Source organism: Globicephala melas, chromosome 6 (assembly GCF_963455315.2).
Source record: "Globicephala melas chromosome 6, mGloMel1.2, whole genome shotgun sequence".
Lineage (NCBI taxonomy): Eukaryota > Metazoa > Chordata > Mammalia > Artiodactyla > Delphinidae > Globicephala > Globicephala melas.
Window position 1 is genome coordinate 112,835,192 of NC_083319.1, and position 19,300 is coordinate 112,854,491.

General features: G+C 39.3%; 1 protein-coding gene across 10 annotated transcripts in view; it reads left to right on the forward strand.

The window, feature by feature from the left end:
- The window catches only part of NEK1 (NIMA related kinase 1), a 231,528-nt gene that overhangs the window by 43,059 nt on the left and 169,169 nt on the right, over positions 1 to 19,300 (forward strand). For all 10 annotated transcript variants that reach the window (XR_009564445.1, XM_060301363.2, XM_060301362.2 and 7 more), the window contains one exon: positions 19,183 to 19,266. Coding sequence is in view for 9 of the 10 variants with exons in the window: in XM_060301363.2 (XP_060157346.1) it covers positions 19,183 to 19,266 (84 nt within the window). In the remaining variant the exon portion in view is untranslated. The remainder of the gene's footprint in view (positions 1 to 19,182; positions 19,267 to 19,300) is intronic.

Genomic DNA, 19,300 nt, shown 5'->3' on the forward strand with positions numbered 1-19,300 from the left:
GTTGGCTTACTGCCACCTTATCTTAGAATGTGGCTTTGTCGGTAACTCCAGCTCTAGAAGCCTTGTCCTGCAACAGCGTGAAATCCAGTCTTCGTTTTGAGTTCAAGGATCTCTAAAATATGAGCTATTCTACGTACGCAGTCTTGTTTCCTGTTCCCTAGTGTGCACCCTTTTTCATGGATGTACCAGATAGTTATCGCACATTCATTTTGTGGTTGGCACTGGGACACAGGTTTATACCTCTCATTCTTCCTGTGTATTTATTCTGATTATTTATTTTATTTTGGTAGTACCTTCTCCTCCGCATCCCTAACTCTCTGTTACTAACATTTTACCATTTTTAAAAAAACGCAGCTCAAGTCCCAGCCTCTTTAGATTTTCCATAGGTACTCTGATTTTCCATGATCTTTTCTTTCTCTGAATTCCTGTTGCATTTCTCATTATCACCCATCCTTAATTTTAATTGCAGGCTATTACGTAGGAGAATGGAGGGAGCTGTATGCTAGGAGTGTTGCATTTGCTGTCTCTTTTAATTCTTAAATCCCCCTGTGAATTAGCGTACTGTAGTTTTCTCTATTTAATAGGTAAGAAATCTAAGGTTAAGTAGCTTGCCCAAAGTCACAGTTGGTGTTTGAACCTACCCCTATCTAACAGCAGAGTTTATAAAATGTTCTTTTTACAAACTTAAATTGTAAAATTATTTACAGGTTTGGAGATGGAAAGCCGTCTTCCCCTGCCGTTCTGTCCCTGAGATTACCACTGCTTTTGGTTTGGTGTGCTTTCTTTTTCATATTGAACATACACATGTATACACTGAGACATGCGTATTCAGAAATGGGATAGTATACATACCATGCTCTGTCTTGCTTTTGTCACTTAAAAATTATCTTGATTACGTTGACATGTCGGTCCCTATAGATCAGTTGTATAAGGTTTTGTTTTGTTTTTTCGGGCATGCCGTATGCGAGATTTTCGTTCCTCAGCCAGGGATCAAACCCATGCCCCCCTGCAGTGGAAGCTCGGAGTCCTAACCACTGGACCGCCAGGGAAGTCCCGAGATCAGTTGCATTAGTTTTAAGAGGTGCATTATATTTCATTCCAGCAAAGCCCTTGCTTTGTTTCTTTTCACTTCGTACTCAATTCTGCTCCACTCCCCTCTATCCTTAGGCAGCCCTTCTAATGTCTTTAATCAATATCTCTGTCTATGTCTGCAAAATAGCCATCATTGTTTTGTATACATGTATTTTTAAATGTGTACCTGTTGTATTATATCTCATTCAGTTTTACTTTTCCCCTAAGGACTGTTTCTGATCCATCCGCTTTGCTGTCTGTACATCTGTTGTTTCTAGCTCTGACCTAATAGTCCATGGGATTCCTCCCAGTCTACACTCACCTTCAGGGCATCGTGCACCCTTGTTAATGTACTCTGAATAATGTCACATTAGAGTTGTTTCTCCAAGCAGGTTGTGATTTACTGTAGAGCGGAGGCCCCAGTCTGCTTATGTCAAGGTACTGAGGAAGGCTGCGTCTGTGGTAGCACCGCCTTGGCACAATTCATCAGCTGATTGATAACGTCATACAGATGGGGACTTTGAGGGTCTTGGCAGCAACTTGGAGATATGGTAAGATGAGAGCTTGAGTTAAAAGTACTGTCGAGTAGGGTAGTATCGTATTCCTCAAGCTTTCCTTACCTCACGTTCCACAATTAAGCCTACTAGGCAGAGCCCAAAACTTGGAGTGAGAAGACTTGGGTTTGAGTGCTTGTCCTACTTATCAGCTTGGTAATTACGTTTACAAGTTACTTAACTGCTTTGTGGCTTTACATCCTCACTCAGTAGTAGGGATATTCCTACCAGGTAGCCGACGGTACTGTTGTGGTGAAGGTCAGATAGTAATGTTTGTTTGTGTACGAGGTGCTATTTTTTTATTACAGTTTTATCTGATATATTCCATTGCTTGTGCTTATTTTTATTCTTTTGTCTCTTTTGGACTTTAAAATGCTTGCTGTTAAATTCCGTAACATTATACTGTAAAGTACATTGATAATCTATTGGTTGAGTTTAGTTTAGTTTCTTTTATTAATTAATTAATTTATTTATTTTTGGTCTTCGTTGCTACATGTGGGCTTTCTCTAGTTGAGGCGAGCGGGGGCTACTCTTCGTTGTGGTGCGCAGGCTTCTCATTGCTGTGGCTTCTCTTGTTGCGGAGCACAGGCTCTAGGTGCATAGGCTTCAGTAGTTGTGGCACGTGGGCTCAGTAGTTGTGGCTTGCTGGCTCTAGAGCACAGGCTCAGTAGTTGTGGCGCACGGGCTTAATTGCTCCACGGCATGTGGGGTCTTCCCGGACCAGGGCTCGAACCTGTGTCGCCTGCATTGGCAGGTGGATTCTTAACCACTGCGCCACCAGGGAAGCCCTATGGATTTGGTTTTTCTGTTGGATAAATATTCTTAGTACATAACGATATATATGTGTGTGTGTACATATATTTTTCTTGTAATCCTAGAAATTATGGAGATTTACTCTAGTTTTTTCGTCCATCTGAGATTATTCCATATAAACAATAAAAATTTGGCAAGTCTTTCTTTTAAGTTAATAGCATTTTTTCCTGCCCTTCAAAATGACAAGTTTTGTTAGCCTATTTAAAATGGTAATTATTTACACAAAAACAACCTGCTACTCTCTGAGCTTTGAAGCAGGAAAACAGAGGTCAGAGGCCATTTTTGCTGTAGGCTGTAGGTTGAAATCAGTCTGAGATGGTTTTGTTCCATCTCTAGAATGGGAGTGGGAGCAGAGACGCGTGAGACAAGGAAATTCTCCAACTGCTCAAGCCATTCTCTTCAGTGATACTTCCTTGTTTGCATCTTTACTAGAAAAAAACCTCGTCAAGTTAGGAAGCAGGCTAAGTCTGTGACTTTTAATCAGTAGTAAACAATGATATGAAGTAAGTACATTCTGCTGAACAATCCTTGAATGGCCTTTCCCCACGTAGATATTAAAAAGATGTGCCACTGACTATTTTTGGCTTATTTCTAAGTGTTGGATAAATTTTCTGATAGTCTCGTCTCCTGGTAATTTACAAATGTATGTTCTTTTAAAAGAAAGTCTGGTCTGGTAGGGTTAGCCCTAATATTTAGGTGCAGTCAGAGTGTTAATTAGGCATACAGACTTCCTTGAGTTTGCTCTGAAAATCCAGAGCCTTATAGAATTGAGCAACTATGTAGCTACTAAGGCCACAGAATTGATTTCTGTCCAGAAGTTTTCATAAGGAATCTTAGATTGGACTTTTTGAAATATTATTTGTTCTTCTATCCCAAGGCCAGTAAACCAAGCCCAGTACATTTTCCACCGAATTTCACCTGCAGTACCTATAAATATGGGTGATTTTCTTTCTTCTTGAGGGTTTTCAGATTTGCCAAGGTTTTTGGCTACTACTAAATGACCTTGCCACCTGTGATGCTGAGACCTTGTAAGTCAGGCACTAGGCCAGTACCCTGGTGGCACAATGTAGGAATTGGCTCTGTGTGTATTTGTGGGCAGCAGGCTTGTCATAACTGATTGAATGAAATTCATCCTCACATAAGACAGTCCAAGTATGGCTTTGGTTGCACAATTGATTTGTGTAGTTATATTCTGGTAAAAAGGAGTGTACATTCTTATTGAACCAATGAAAATTACAATATTCCTGAAAAGTAAAACTCAGTAAAACTATTTCTAAATTCTGAATGGGTCAGTGAGAAGCAAATAATCATTTCAAGATGTTATATTTCAGTCTAGAAAAGCATAATTTACTAAATTGACGGTAGAGATAGATTAAGAAGAGAAAGAATAGAACTTCATATGTTCATTAAGTATAGAAGGATGGAACGTTAAAAATATATGTATAATACCAGTTGTATTTCAAACAAATACACATAATTAAATTTCATTTAATTCAGTTCATTCAGTCCTAGTATTTCTTATCATGCTGGGTTTTCGGTGAGTCTGCTTTTATGATGTGTATCAGCTTCTGGACTGAAAAAGCCTTAGGAATATTGACTCAGTCCATTGTTCAACGTTAGCAGTGTCAGCTCAGAAGCCTGTACTCAAGAGTGTGTTTTCTGAGGTGTCAGTAGTTTAGTGTTCCTAGTACAGTCTTTTCCAGGAGCCTTCTGGTCATCAAGAAGCAAAGGCCTGTTTGATAATGAGACTGAAAGGCTGTAGTTAATTTCTTATAGTAACCAGTAATAGAATACAGTTCTCCATAGGGGTATTTGTTACTGGCTTGTTGAATATTTTCCCTAAGGGTAAAAACGGACAGCAAAGTCATTGACAAATCTCTGGGACCTCCATAAAGCATGCATTTTCTGAAATATTTATATTAATTATATATATATATATATATTTTTGCTGTACGTGGGCCTCTCACTGTTGTGGCCTCTCCTGTTGCGGAGCACAGGCTCCGGACGCACAGGCTCAGCGGCCATGGCTCACCGGCCCAGCCACTCCATGGCATGTGGGATCTTCCCAGACCGGGGCACGAACCCGTGTCCCCTGCATCGGCAGGCGGACTCTCAACCACTGCGCCACCAGGGAAGCCCAATAATATTTTATGTATACAAACTTAACCTAGAAAATGCTGAGCATCTTTGTTGATTTGGTAAGTCTTTCCATGCAGCTCTTACAAAAATGTTGAGCTAACTAATACATATGGTGAGAGGTATCCTAGAATTTTTATTTTATTTTTTCTAAATTTGGGATCTAATCTTGGGAAGGAAAGATTACAGAGTTGTCAGAGATTTGGTCACTTGATTAAGAGACGGTTTTGGGTACCTGAAAAGCAATATTTGGTTACCTATTTAATCAAAGAGATAAAGTATTTTAAAATAAATACAGATGGAGAAGATTCTGGGAAGATAGTAGAGTAGGAAACACTAGGAATCTGTCTCCCCACCTGTACAACAATACAGTGACAGAATCTATCTGATGTAACTATTTTGGGTCTCTGGAATCTCTGGAATCTTTGCAACTTCCAGGGGAAGGCTTGGATAGTAAATTGTGGTTAATTTCAGTCAATTTCACCTCTTAGGTAGCAGGGGCTACTCATCCCCCACATCCCAGCACTGAGACATCCAGCTGTGCACGCATCCCAGAAGCAGCTTGCGTGCACCTTGTGGGAACCAGGGTGGGCAGACAGGTCCCTGTCCTCCACGTATCAGGGATCTGTGCTCTGATTGTTGATGGCTACTTCAGATCTGGGGGGAAAGAGGTGGGCAGCCATTGTTATGGTTCCTCCCCAATTTGTTGCAAGCCTCTCCCCTTCTGGCTGAAGTGACTTCCGGAGGATTTAAAGGGCCAGCAGCTCTTTTCCCCCCTGCTACATTTCTCTCTTTTCACCTTTGGGGAGACAGACATTAAAACTTAAGGCATTCAAAGCAACCATGGATCTGAGGGAAATTAAAAAGTCACCATGGGGCTCCCCTGGTGGCGCAGCAGTTGAGAATCTGCCTGCTAATGCAGGGGACATGGGTTTGAGCCCTGGTCTGGGATGATCCCACATGCTGCGGAGCAACTGGGCCCGTGAGCCACAACTACTGAGCCTGCGCGTCTGGAGCCTGTGCTCCGCAGCAAGAGAGGCCGTGATAGTGAGAGGCCTGCGCACCACGATGAAGAGTGACCCCCGCTTGCCACAACTAGAGAAAGCCCTTGCGTAGAAATGAAGACCCAACACAGCAAAAATAAATAAATAAATTCCTACCCCCAACATCTTAAAAAAAAAAAAAGTCACCATGCATATCCAGAGAAACATGCAGACTCAGAAAAGACCTGAGAGGATTTTAAGTTTGTGCCTCACACTGATCTTGGCTCAGAGACAACGTACAACAATCAACAAAAACAAAAAAAACAGCAAATGTTGGGGAAGGAGAAGAATCTGATTTCCAGAGGTACCGCATTTTTAGATTCAAATGACTACTTTCCACCAAAAAAAAAAAAGAAGAAACAGGAAGGTATAGCTCATTCATAGGAAAAAAAAAAAATAAACTAACAGGAACTGTCCCTGAAAAAGATCTGATGGCAGATATACTAGACAAAGAGTTGAAAACAACTGTCTTAAAGAGGCTCAAAGCTAAAAGGAGACATGGAGAAAGTAAAAAAAAACTATACGAACAAAACAGAAATATCAATAAGGAGATAGAAAATCTAAAAAGAAACCAAAAAAGAAAGTCTGGAGCTGGAAAATACAATAACTAAAATGAAAAATTCATTAGAGAGATTCAAAGGCAGATTTGAACCTTTCCTGAAGAAGAAGACTCAGTGAACTGGAAGCTAGGACAATGGAAATTATTGAGTCTGAGTAACAGAAAGATAAAAGATTGAAGAAAAATGAACAGAGCTTAAGGGACCTGTGGGACATTGTCACACAGACCAACATGTGCATCATAGGAAGGAGAAGAGGGAGAGAGGGACGGACAGCGTATTTGAAGAGTTAATGGCTGAAAACATCCCAAATTTGTTGAAAGACATGTATATAAACGTCTAAGAAACTTAATGAACTCCAAGTAGGATGAACTCAAGGAGACCCACACCCAGACACACCATAACCTAACTGTTGAAAGCCAGAGAATCTTGAAATCAGCAAGAGGGATGTGGCTTATCACATACAAGGAATTGTTAGTAAGATTTCCGGCAGATTTCTCAGTGGAAACTTTACAGGCCAGGAGAAACTGGGCTGATATATTCAAAGTGCTAAAAGAAAAAATGCTATCAACCAGGAATCCTATATCTGGCAAAATTGTCCTTCAGAAATGAGAGTCATTTCCAGATAAACAAAAGCTGAAGCTATTTGTTACTACTAGAGTTGCACTGAAAGAAGTGCTAAATGGAGTCTTGCAGATTGAAAGGAAGGGACACTAGACAGTGGCTTGAAGCCATGTGGAGAAATGGAGAGCTCAGTAAAGGTAAATACACGGGCAGTTATAAAAGCTAGAATTGTTACAGCAGTGGTTTGTGACTCCCCTTTTTCTACATGATTTGAGACTAATAAATTTTTTAAAAAGCAATTACTAGTCTAAAAGCTGGTATCATTGTAACTCCCCATTTTGTTTTTCTACATGATTTAAGAGACTAATGCACTTTAAAAAAATTATTAGTTTTACATTTTGAAACATACAAACAATGATATTATTGTGCAAAGATGTAATTTGGTGACATCAGCAACTGAAAGAAGTAGGACAGAGATGTAAAGGAGCAGTATTTTTTTTCTTTTTTTAATTTATTTAATTTATTTATTTTTGGCTGCATTGGGTCTTCATTGCTGCGCGCGGGCTCTCTCTAGTTGCAGCGAGAGGGGGCTGCTCTTCCTTGCAGTGTGTGGGCTTCTCATTTCAGTGGCTTCTCTTGTTGCGGAGCATGGGCTCTAGGCACGTGGGCTTCAGTAGTTGTAGCACACGGACTCAGTAGTTGTGGCTTGAGGGCTCTAGAGCGCAGACTCAGTAGTTGCGGTGCACGGGCTTAGTTGGTCCGTGGCATGTGGGATCTTCCCTTACCACGGCTCGAACCTGTGTTCCCTGCATTGGCCGGCAGATTCTTAACCACTGCGCCACCAGGGAAGCCCAGGAGCAGAGTTTTTATATGTTATTGGAGTTAAGCTGGTAGAAGTCCAAATTAGAGTACTGTAATTTTATGGTATCGAAAGTAATCCCCTTGTTAACACAGAGAAAATAGGTATACACTTTTTGGGTGGACTAAAAAGTGCCTTCAGTTTTTAAGTCAAAATAAAAGACCCATTTTTCATTTTCACCAAGAACTTTATTGAATAACGTATATACCATTTTGTTCCACTACCTTCTGCCATTTTTCAGGCAACTTAATAATTCCATCTTCCCAAAACTTTTTATCTTTTTGAGCAAAGAACTGTTCCAGGTGCCTTTTACAGTCTTCCAGGGAATTGAAATTTTTTCATTAAGAGAATTTTGTAAAGACCAAAGTAAATGGAAATCCGAAGGTGCAAGGTCTGGTGAATACAGCAGATGAATCAGAACTTCCCAGCCAAGCTGTACAGTTTTTGCCTGGTCATCAAAGAAACATGTAATCTTGCGTTATCCTGATGGAAGATTATGCGTTTTCTGTTGACTAATTCTGGACTCCTTTCGTCGAGTGCTGCTTTCAGTTGGTCTAAGTGGGAACAGTACTTGTTGGAATTAATCATTTGTTTTTTTGGAAGGAGCTCATAATAGACAACTCCCTTCCAATCCCACCATATAAACAATATCACCTTCTTTGGATGAAGACCAGCCTTTGGTGTGGTTGTTGGTGGTTTATTTCGTTTGCCCCACTATCTCTTCTGTTCCACATTATTCGCAGTATCCTCTTTTCATTGCCTGTCACAAATTTGTTTTAAAAAACGGAACGTTTTCATTACATTTAAGTAGTGAAGAATTGCCTGCGGAAATACAGTTAAGAAGGTTTTTTCGCTTATCTTACGTGGAACCCAAACATCAAAGCGTTTCACATAACCAAGGTGGTGCAAATGATTTTCAGCACTTGATTTGGATATTCTGAGTATGTCAGCTACCTCCCAGGTGGTGTAATGTTGATTGTTCTCAATTAACGTCTCGATTTGATCGCTATCAACTTCATATGGTCTACCCGACAGTGGAGCATCGTCCAGCGAGAAGTCTCCATCATGAAACTGTGCAAACTGCTTTTGACATGTCAGAGCACCTTCTCCATACACTGCACAAATCTTTTTTTGCATTTCGGTTGTGTTTTTACCTTCCTGAAATGATAAAACATAATATGCTGAAAATGTTGCTTTTTCTCTTCCATCTTCAATATTAAAATGGCTACACAAAAATTCACCAATTTTGATGTCTTTTTTAATTTTAATTTTATTTTGGCTGCATTGGGTCTTGGGTCTTCGTTGCTGCGCACGGGCTTTCTCTAGTTGTGGCGAGCAGGGGTCTACTCTTCGTCGTGGTGCGTGGGCTTCTCATTGCAATGGCTTCTTGTTGCAGAGCATGGGCTCTAGGTGCACAGGCTTCATTAGTTGCAGTATGCGGGCTCAGTAGTTGTGGCTCATGGGCTCTAGAGCGCAAGCTCAGTAGTTGTGGTGCACGGGCTTAGTTGCTCTGAGGTGTGTGGGATCTTCCCGGACCAGGGATCGAACCCGTGTCCCCTGCATTGCAGGCGGATTCTTAACCACTGCGCCACCAGGGAAGTCCCTGATGTCTTTTTTTAAATGCATGCTGATATGACAGCTGTCACATACAATCTAACAAAATTGTTTCAAATGAAGTTAAAGACAGCTAAGTGCTACTAGAGCCATCTTACAGAAAAAAACCGAACGAACCTTTTGGCCAACCCAATATATAAAATGAAATGAGAGGGGCTTTCACAACTACGAACCTTTTGGCCAACCCAATATATAAAATGAAATGAGAGGGGCTTCCACAACTACTGAGCCTGCGCTCTAGAGCCCACAAGCCACAACTACTGAGCCTGCGCGCCACAACTACTGAAGCCCGCGTGCCTAGAGCCCCGTGCTCTGGAACAAGAGAAGCCACCGCAATGAGAAGCCTGTGCACCGCAACAAAGAGTAACTCCTGCTTGCCGCAACTAGAGAAAGCCGGTGCACGGCAACAAAGAGCCAACACAGCCAAAGATAAATAAATCAATAAATATTTTAAAAAAGTAAATGAGAGATGAATTTAAATGTTTCACAATACAAATGCCAACTAAGCACAAAGAAGACAGTAATGCAGGAAATAGGGACAAAAGAACCACAAGGCATATAGAAAACAAATAGCAAAGTGACAGAAGTAACCCTCCATATCAGTCATCCTTATAAAAGGAAGGGAATTCTGACATATACTACAGTGGATTGACCTTGAGAACATTATGTTAAGTGAAATAAGCCAGTCACAAAAAGATGAATACTGCAGGATTCCATGTGTATGACATACTTAGAGTACTCAAAATCATAGAGACAGAAAGTAGAATAGTGATGTTTAGGGAAGAGGGAAAGAGGGGAGTGTGGAGAACTGTTTAACATTTAATGTTTCAGTTTTACAAGATGAAAAGAGTTGTACAGGTGGTGATAGTTGTACAACAATATGAATGTATTTAATACCACTGAAGTATGCACTTAAAAATGGTTAAGGTGGTAAATTTTGTGTTCTGTGTATTTTACTACAATTAAAAATCTTTTTAAATATACATGAAGGTAATACAATTGTAAGGATCCTTAGCACTCTCATAGGTGAGGAACCTTTCTTCAAAAACAGAAACGGTAAAGTCAGTAGAAAGCAGATAAAACTATTCTGGTGGACCTGGGATATCTGCTTTCTGGGCAAATTACACGGAAGTTAAACAGTAAGTAAGCTCTTATAACCTCTTACAGGCGCTCTAAGATCAATTTACGGTTCTATTAGAGAGAAAGCCAAGTTCCGTTTTTCCACTAATATAATATTTGGCAGTAAAAGTTTCTCAAAAAATTTTTTACAATGAATAAACATGTTAAAACAGCATACTTTAGTAAATTTTAACACATTTCGTTGCACAAAGAAACCTGAGTTTTGGAGCAGAGAAGGTGGATTGTGGAATTGTTTTAGTCCTCTAAGGCAGTCTATAGTAACGGAAATAACACGTACACGTAAAGCTGTAATTCAGACAAGTGTATGATAATTACCATGTGTTTAGTTGGGCTGGCTCAGCATTTTATACCATTGGAATTTGGCAAATAGGGACAAATAGGGACATTCTCTTTTGAGCAAGAGAATGCCATTATCCCAACATTATTTTGTAAATATTAATGTGTACAAGGAAGTGAAGAGGAGGAGCAGTTAGAAGCAGGCCTGTAATTTAATGGCCTTCCCTCCCTCCAGCCTTGATGTAAGACAGGCTGAACTAGACGGACAGAGGGAGCACAGACTTGTGCTGTGCCCTCCTCCTCCTCACAACTTCCCTCTGGAACCTCGTGTTCTGTCAGGTTTTGCTTTATCGCCTCCAGGCTGAGTTGGCTGTTGTCCTCTGTGCTGTCAACACTCAGCATCACCTCTGCTCCACTTACTCATCTCCCTCCTGGTCTCTGATGCGGGTTAGCAAACTCGGCCCACGTCTTTGTTTGTAAATAAAGTTTTATTTAAACAGTTCATGCTTATTTGTTTGCATATAATCTCTGGCTGCATTTATACTACAGTGGCAAATTTGACTTGGGACAGAGACCATAGGATCTGCAAAACCTAAAATATTTACCCTCTGGCCCTTTACAGAATAAATTTGCTGACTCCTGGTCTGTGAGCTCTTTTATTAACTTTTTTGGCCAGTTCCAGCCCATGTCAGGTACCTTGTTGGTGCTGAATACATTTTTGTCAAATTATAAAGGAGTACAGGTATGGGAAATATGGTAATGAAAAACATTAATCTGTAAAACGAGGCATTGGTGGTTTCTAGCATGTGTCCCAGGTGCTCCAGGTAGACTGTATAACAGTAAGACTCAGCTGAGCTGAATTTTCATTTTCTTTTTATACTTTTCCTGACCCCTCCCTGCTGCAGTTAATTGCTTTCTCAGTGCACATTGCTGTTATAAGATTTGTGCATTTTATTAGGTATTTGTCTAAAAGTGTATTTCTACCACTGTATGAACGAACTCGGAGAATTATATTTAATTTTTCTACTTACAGCGCCTTATGTGAATATGGAAAGGAACTTAAAATTTGTGTAGTCCTCAGTAAATATCTACCGAACTGAACCAAGAGGGTTGTTTTTTAAAAAACATGGGCTTCCCTGGTGGCGCAGTGGTTGAGAGTCCGCCTGCCGATGCAGGGGACGCGGGTTCGTGCCCTGGTCCAGGAAGATCCCACATGCCGCAGAGCAGCTAGGCCCGTGAGCCACGGCCGCTGAGCCTGCGCGTCCGGAGGCTGTGCTCCACAATGGGAGAGGCCACAACAGTGAGAGGCCCACATACCGCAAAAAACAACAACAACAACAAAAACATGGGCTTCCCTGGTGGCGCAGTGGTTGAGAGTCCGCCTGCCGATGCAGGGGACGCGGGTTCGTGCCCCGGTCCAGGAAGATCCCACGTGCCGCGGAACAGCTAGGCCCGTGAGCCATGGCCGCTGAGCCTACGCGTCCAGAGCCTGTTGCTCCACAACGGGTTCCCACTCCCCCCTTTTCCTCGTCCCTAGACATCACTATTCTGTTTTATTAATTTTTAAAAAATTAATTTAAAAATTAATTTTACGTTACATTTCTTGTTTTGTTTTGTTTCTTTGTTTTTGAATTTTATTTTATTTACTTTTTTATACAGTAGGTTCTTATTAGTCATCAATTTTATACACATCAGTGTATACATGTCAATCCCAGTCACCCAATTCATCACACCACCATCCCCACCCCCCCGCGGCTTTTGCTCCTTGGTGTCCATACGTCTGTTCTCTACATCTGTGTCTCAACTTCTGCCCTGCAAACTGGTTCATCTTCACCATTTTTCTAGGTTCCACATACATGCGTTAATATACGATATTTTTTTTTCCTCTTTCTGACTTACTTCACTCTGTATGACAGTCTCTAGATCCATCCACATCTCAACAAATGACCCAATTTCGTTCCTTTTTATGGCTGAGTAATATTCCATTGTGTTTATGTACCACATCTTCTTTATCCATTTGTCTGTCAGTGGGCATTTAGGTTGCTTCCATGGCCTGGCTGTTGTAAATAGTACTGCAGTGAACATTGGGGTGCATGTGTCTTTTTGAATTATGGTTTTCTCTGGGCATATGCCCAGTAGTGGGATTGCTGCATCATAAGGTAATTCTATTTTTAGTTTTTTAAGGAACATCCGTACTGTTTTCCATAGTGGCTGTATCAATTTACATTCCCACCAACAGTGCAAGAGGGTTCCCTTTTCTCCAACCCTCGCCATCATTTATTGTTTACAGATTTTCTGATGATGCCCATTCTAACTGGTGTGAAGTGATACCTCATTGTAGTTTTGATTTGCATTTCTCTAATAATTGGTGATGTTGAGCCACTTTTCATTTGCTTCTTGGCCATCTGTATGTCTGCTTTGGAGAAATGTCTATTTAGGTCTTCTGCCCATTTTTGGATTGGGTTGTTTGTTTCTTTAATATTGAGCTGCATGAGCTGTTTATATATTTTGCAGATTAATCCTTTGTCCGTTGACTCATTTGCAAATATTTTCTCCCATTCTGAGGGTTGTCTTTTCATCTTGTTTATGGTTTCCTTTGCTGTGCAAAAGCTTTTAAGTTTCATTAGGTCCCATTTGTTTACTTTTGTTTTTATTTCCATTACTCAACGAGGTGGATCAAAAAAGATCTTGCTGTGATTTATGTCAAAGCGTGTTCTTCCTATGTTTTCCTCTAAGAGTTTTATACTGTCTGGTCTTACATTTAGGTCTCTAATCCATTTTGAGTTTATTTTTGTGTTTGGTGTTAGGGAGTATTCTAATTTCATTCTTTTACATGTAGCTGTCCAGTTTCCCCAGCACCACTTATTGAAGAAACTTTTCTGCATTGTATATCCTTGCCTCCTTTGTCATAGATTAGTTGACCATAGGTGTGTGGGTTTATCTCTGGGCTTTCTATCTTCTTCCATTGATCTATGTTTCTGTTTTTGTGCTAGTACCATATTATCTTCATTACTGTAGCTTTGTAGTATAGTCTGAAGTCAGGGAGTCTGATTCCTCCCACTCCATTTTTTTTGCTCAAGATTGCTTTTGCTCTTTGGGGTCTTTTGTGTCTCCATACAAATTTTAAGATTTTTTTGTTCTAGTTCTGTAAAAAATGCCATTGGTAATTTGATAGGGATTGCATTGAATCTGTAGATTGCTTTGGGTAGTATAGTCATTTTCACAATATTGATTCTTCCAATGCAAGAACATGGTATATCTCTCCATCCGTTGGTATCATCTTTAATTTCTTTCATCAGTGTCTTGTAGTTTTCTGCATACAGATCTTTTGTCTCCCTAGGTAGGTTTATTCCTAGGTATTTTATTCTTTTTCTTGCAGTGGTAAATGGGAGTGTTTCCTTAATTTCTCTTTCAGATTTTTCATCATTAATGTACAGCAGTGCAAGAGATTTCTGTGCATTAATTTTGTATCCTGCAACTTTACCAAATTCATTGATTAGCTCTAGTAGTCCTCTGGTGGCAGTCTTAGGATTCTCTATGTATAGTATCATGTCATCTGCAAACAGTGACAGTTTTACTTCTTCTTTTCCAATTTGTATTCCTTCTATTTCTTTTTCTTCTCTGATTGCCGTGGCTAGGGCTTCCAAAACTATGTTGAATCATAGTGGTGAGAGTGGACATCCTTGTCTTGTTCCTGATCTTAGAGGAAATGCTTTCAGTTTTTCACCATTGAGAATGATGTTTGCTGTGGGTTTGTCATATATGGCCTTTATTATGTTGAGGTAGGTTCCCTCTATGCCCACTTTCTGGAGAGTTTTTATCATAAATGGGTGTTGAATTTTGTCAAAAAACTTTTTCTGCATCTATTGAGATGATCATATGGTTTTTATTCTTCAATTTGTTAATATAGTATATAACATTGATTCATTTGCGTATATTGAAGAATTCTTGCATCCCTGGGATAAATCCCACTTGATCATGGTGTATGATCCTTTTAATGTGTTGTTGGAATCTGTTTGCTAGTATTTTGTTGAGGATTTTTGCATCTATATTCATCAGTGATATTGGGCTGTAATTTTCTTTTTTTGTAGTATCTTTGCCTGGTTTTGGTATCAGGGTGATGGTGGCCTCATAGAATGAGTTTGGGAGTGTCCCTTCCTCTGCAGTTTTTTGGAAGAGTTTGGGAAGGATGGGTGTTAACTCTTCTCTAAATGTTTGATAGAATTCACCTGTGAAGCCATCTGGTCCTGGACTTTTGTTTGTTGGAAGATTTTTAATCACAGTTTCAATTTCATTACCTGTGATTGGTCTGTTCATATTTTCTATTTCTTCCTGGTTCAGTCTTGGAAGGTTATAGCTTTCTAAGAATTTGTCCATTTCTTCCAGGTTGTCCATTTTATTGGCATAGAGTTGCTTGTAGTAGTCTCTTAGGATGCTTTGTATTTCTATGATGTATGTTGTAACTTCTCCTTTTTCATTTCTAATTTTATTGATTTGAGTCTTCTCCCTCTTTTTCTTGATGAGTCTGGCTAATGGTTTATCAATTTTGTTTATCTTCTCAAAGAACCAGCTTTTAGTTTTATTGATCTTTACTATTGTTTTCTTTGTTTCTATTTCATTTATTTCTGATCTGATCTTTACAATTTCTTTCCTTCTGCTAACTTTGGGTTTTGCTTGTTCTTCTTTCTCTAGGTCCTTTAGGTGTAAGGTTAGCTTGTTTATTTGAGATTTTTCTTGTTTCTTGAGGTAGGCTTATATAGCTATAAACTTCCCTCTTAGAACTGCTTTTGCTGCATCCCATAGGTTTTGGATCATTGTGTTTTCATTGTCATTTGTCTGTAGTTATTTTTTGATTTCCTCTTTGATTTCTTCAGTGATCTCTTGGTTATTTAGTAACGTATTGTTTAGCCTCCATGTGATTGTGTTTTTTACGTTTTTTTTCCCTGTGATTCATTTCTAATCTCATAGCACTGTGGTCAGAAAAGATGCTTGATATGATTTCAGTTTTCTTAAATTTACTGAGGCTTGATTTGTGGCCCAAGATGTGGTCTATTCTGGAGAATGTTCCGTGCGCACTTGAGAAGAAAGTGTAATCTGCTGTTTTTTGATGGAATGTCCTATAAATATCAATTAAATCCATCTAGTCTATTGTGTCATTTAAAGCTTCTGTTTCTTTATTTATTTTCATTTTGGATTATGTGTCCATTGGTGTAAGTGAGGTGTTAAAGTCCCCCACTATTATTGTGTTACTGTCGATTTCCTCTTTTATAGCTGTTAGCAGTTGCCTTATGTATTGAGGTGCTCTTGTATTGGGTGCATATATATTTGTAATTCTTATATCTTCTTCTTGGATTGATCCCTTGATCATTATGTAGTGCCCTTCCTTGTCTCTTGTAACATTCTTTATTTTAAAGTCTATTTTATCTGACATGAGTATTGCTACTCCAGCTTTCTTTTGATTTCCATTTGCACGGAATATCTTTTTCCATCCCCTCACTTTCAGTCTGTATGTGTCCCTTGGTCTGAAGTGGGTCTCCTGTAGACAGCATATATATGGGCCTTGTTTTTGTATCCATTTAGCAAGCCTGTGTTTTTTTGGTTGGAACATTTAATCCATTCACGTTTAAGGTAATTATCAATATGTATGTTCCTATGACCATTTTCTTAATTATTTTGGATTTGTTTTTGTAGTTCCTTTTATTCTCTTGTGTTTCCCACTTAGAGAAATTCCTTGAGCATTTGTAGAGCTGGTTTGGTGGTGCTGAATTCTGTTAGCTTTTGCTTGTCTGTAAAGCTTTTGATATCTCCATCAAATCTGAATGAGATCCTTGCCGGGTAGAGTAATCTTGGTTGTAAGTTCTTCCCTTTCATCACTTTAAGTATATCATGACACTCCCTTCTGGCTTGTAGAGCTTCTGCTGAAAAATCAGCTGTTAACCTATGGGAGTTCCCTTATGTGTTATTTTTCTTTTTTCCCTTGCTGCTTTCAATAATTTTTCTTTGTCTTTAATTTTTGCCAATTTGATTACTATGTGTCTCGGCGTGTTTCTCCTTGGGTTTATCCTGCCCGGGACTCTCTGCGCTTCCTGGACTTGGGTGGCTATTTCCTTTCCCATGATAGGGAAATTTTCGACTATAATCTCTTCATATATTTTCTTGGGTCCTTTGTCTCTCTCTTCTCCTCCTGGGAACCCTGTAATGTGAATGTTGATGCGTTTAATGTTGTCCCAGAGGTCTCTTAGGCTGTCTTCATTCTTTTTTCCTTATTCTCTTCCGCAGCAGTGAATTCCACCATTCTGTCTTCCAGGTAGCTTATCCGTTCTTCTACCTCAGTTATTCTGCTATTGGTCCCTTCTAGTATAGTTTTCATTTCAGTTATTGTATTGTTCATCTCTGTTTGTTTGTTCTTTAATTCTTCGTTAAACATGTCTTGCATCTTCTCAATCTTTGCCTCCATTCTTTTTCCGAGGTCCTGGATCATCTTCATTATCATTTTTCTGAATTCTTTTTCTGGAAGGTTGCCTATCTCCACCTCATTTAGTTGTTTTTCTGGGGTTTTATCTTGTTCCTTCATCTGGTACATAGCCTTCTGCCTTTTCATCTTGTCTGACTTTATGTGAATGTGGTTTTTGTTCCACAGGCTGCAGGATTGTAGTTCTTCTTGCTTCTCAAGTTAATCTCTTTTAAGGCTAAATGCACATATGCCAACATTAGCAGCCTGAATCTTATAATGCCTCTTTGTTCTGTAAAAGAAACTAGAATTCAGAGCCTGGCAGGATGGTTCTCTGGGACATTAGTCTGCCATCTTCTTGGACTCTCTGCTCACTGAATAAAGTTGTTATCCTTTGTCTCCCAATTCATTGGCCTGCTAGGGTTGGACGGTCTCCTGCAGAGGTGGGCGGTGGCTGTGGCTCACCATGGGGCTAAGGACACTGGCAGCAGAAGTTCTGGGAAGTACTCCTTGGCATGAGCCCTCCCAGAGTCTCTAATTTTAGGTTACTTTAATGTAACATTTGTTCTTTAAAAAAAATACTGAATATGTAAGAATAAAAAGTAAAGCCTGCTACTTGCCTTTCATTCATTCTTCTGAAAATATACTTCCCTGAAGAAGAAGACACTGTTAACTGGGTAGCTGACCTTCTGCGCATCCTCCCTACACACAGCACACAGTTGTAAACAATTATACAGAGTTCTGGTACGTTACAGACAGAAAGAGACTTAAAAAAAGGAGTGCGCTCTGCATACCGTGCTGTGACTTTCTTCTTTTCCCTTCACAGTGTATGTACATAGAAGTACTTCCTTCTTCCCAGTGGCTGCATAGAATTCTAGTGATTCCAATTGTGATATTTTCCCAGGCTCTTGATGATGTTTAGGTGGAGCAACAATGCTGGAGTACACATCCTTGTACATATTCTTTTGTATTTGTGACATTTTATCTTTAGGATAAATTTGAAATTTCAGCTGCTCTTTCAAATGGTATGTGAATTTAAAATTTTTACCAAGTAACTGTAATTAACTTTCTCACAAACAGGGTATGCAAAGACTTATTTCCTCACATCCTGGCCAACATTGTTTATCACTTCATCTTTGTCAGGTTACAGTGGTATCTTGTTTAATTGCTATTTTCTTAATTTGGAGGGAAGTTAGTATTTGGTTTATGTGTTGATTGGCTTATGTTTCCTCTGTCATTTGCCTTTCCCGTCTTCTGTCCACTTCTTATTTTGGCTGCCATGTTTTTCTCAGTGATGTCGAAGAGCTGTTGTGTATTAGAGGATTAGCAATCTATCAGTTATGTTGCAGGTATTTTCTCAAATTATTATTAAATTGAATTGTATATTTTGCCATTCAGGTGTTTTAAAATTTATATAGGGAACTTTTCTTGTGACTTGTGGGTTTGGTATCATGTTTTGGAAGTCCTGCGTCAGTCAGAGAGTATAGAAAATTAACCTATGTTTTCTTCCTCTCTTTAAACTTTAATTTTTTCATGTTTAAAAATGCCGTCTACTTGGAATATTTTTGGTGTTAGGAGTGAGGTAGAAATCCAGCCTTTTTACTTTCAAGTGGCTAACTCCAGAGTGTGTGTTTTTATGTGATGAATGGGGGACGAGAAAAAAGTCAGAGATGTCTTCCAAATTTCCAGCCTAATATTTTTCGTCTTATGATTTTTACTTACGTATATAGAAAAAAAGATATATTTAACAACAAAGAAAAGTCACCGTCATACTATGCTAAAATATAAAGTAATTCCATTTTTCATTTTTCTCTGGAAATTTCTTTCCATATTAATTCTGATTTATAGGAGATGCTTCAGTAGCAGTGTCTTACATTTAAACTTACCACGTGTGCTGCACATAATGTGTCAGTTGGCTCGAATATCTACCTAATGTTGGTGACATTAATTACAGTACAGTGAAGTGAAACATTATAGCCTGATTATTTTAAGGATTTAGTTCCCCTCATCCCTGAGTACTTCTGAAGCATTTTAATGATCAAGGAAAGACTACTGTGAAATGTAAATTTTAAAAGAAATGACAGATCTTATTTTTACCCCCTAGATTTTGGACTGGTTTGTACAGATATGTTTGGCCCTGAAACATGTACATGATAGAAAAATTCTTCATCGAGACATAAAATCACAGGTAAGTTTATTATGTCACTACTAACTTCTCAGTG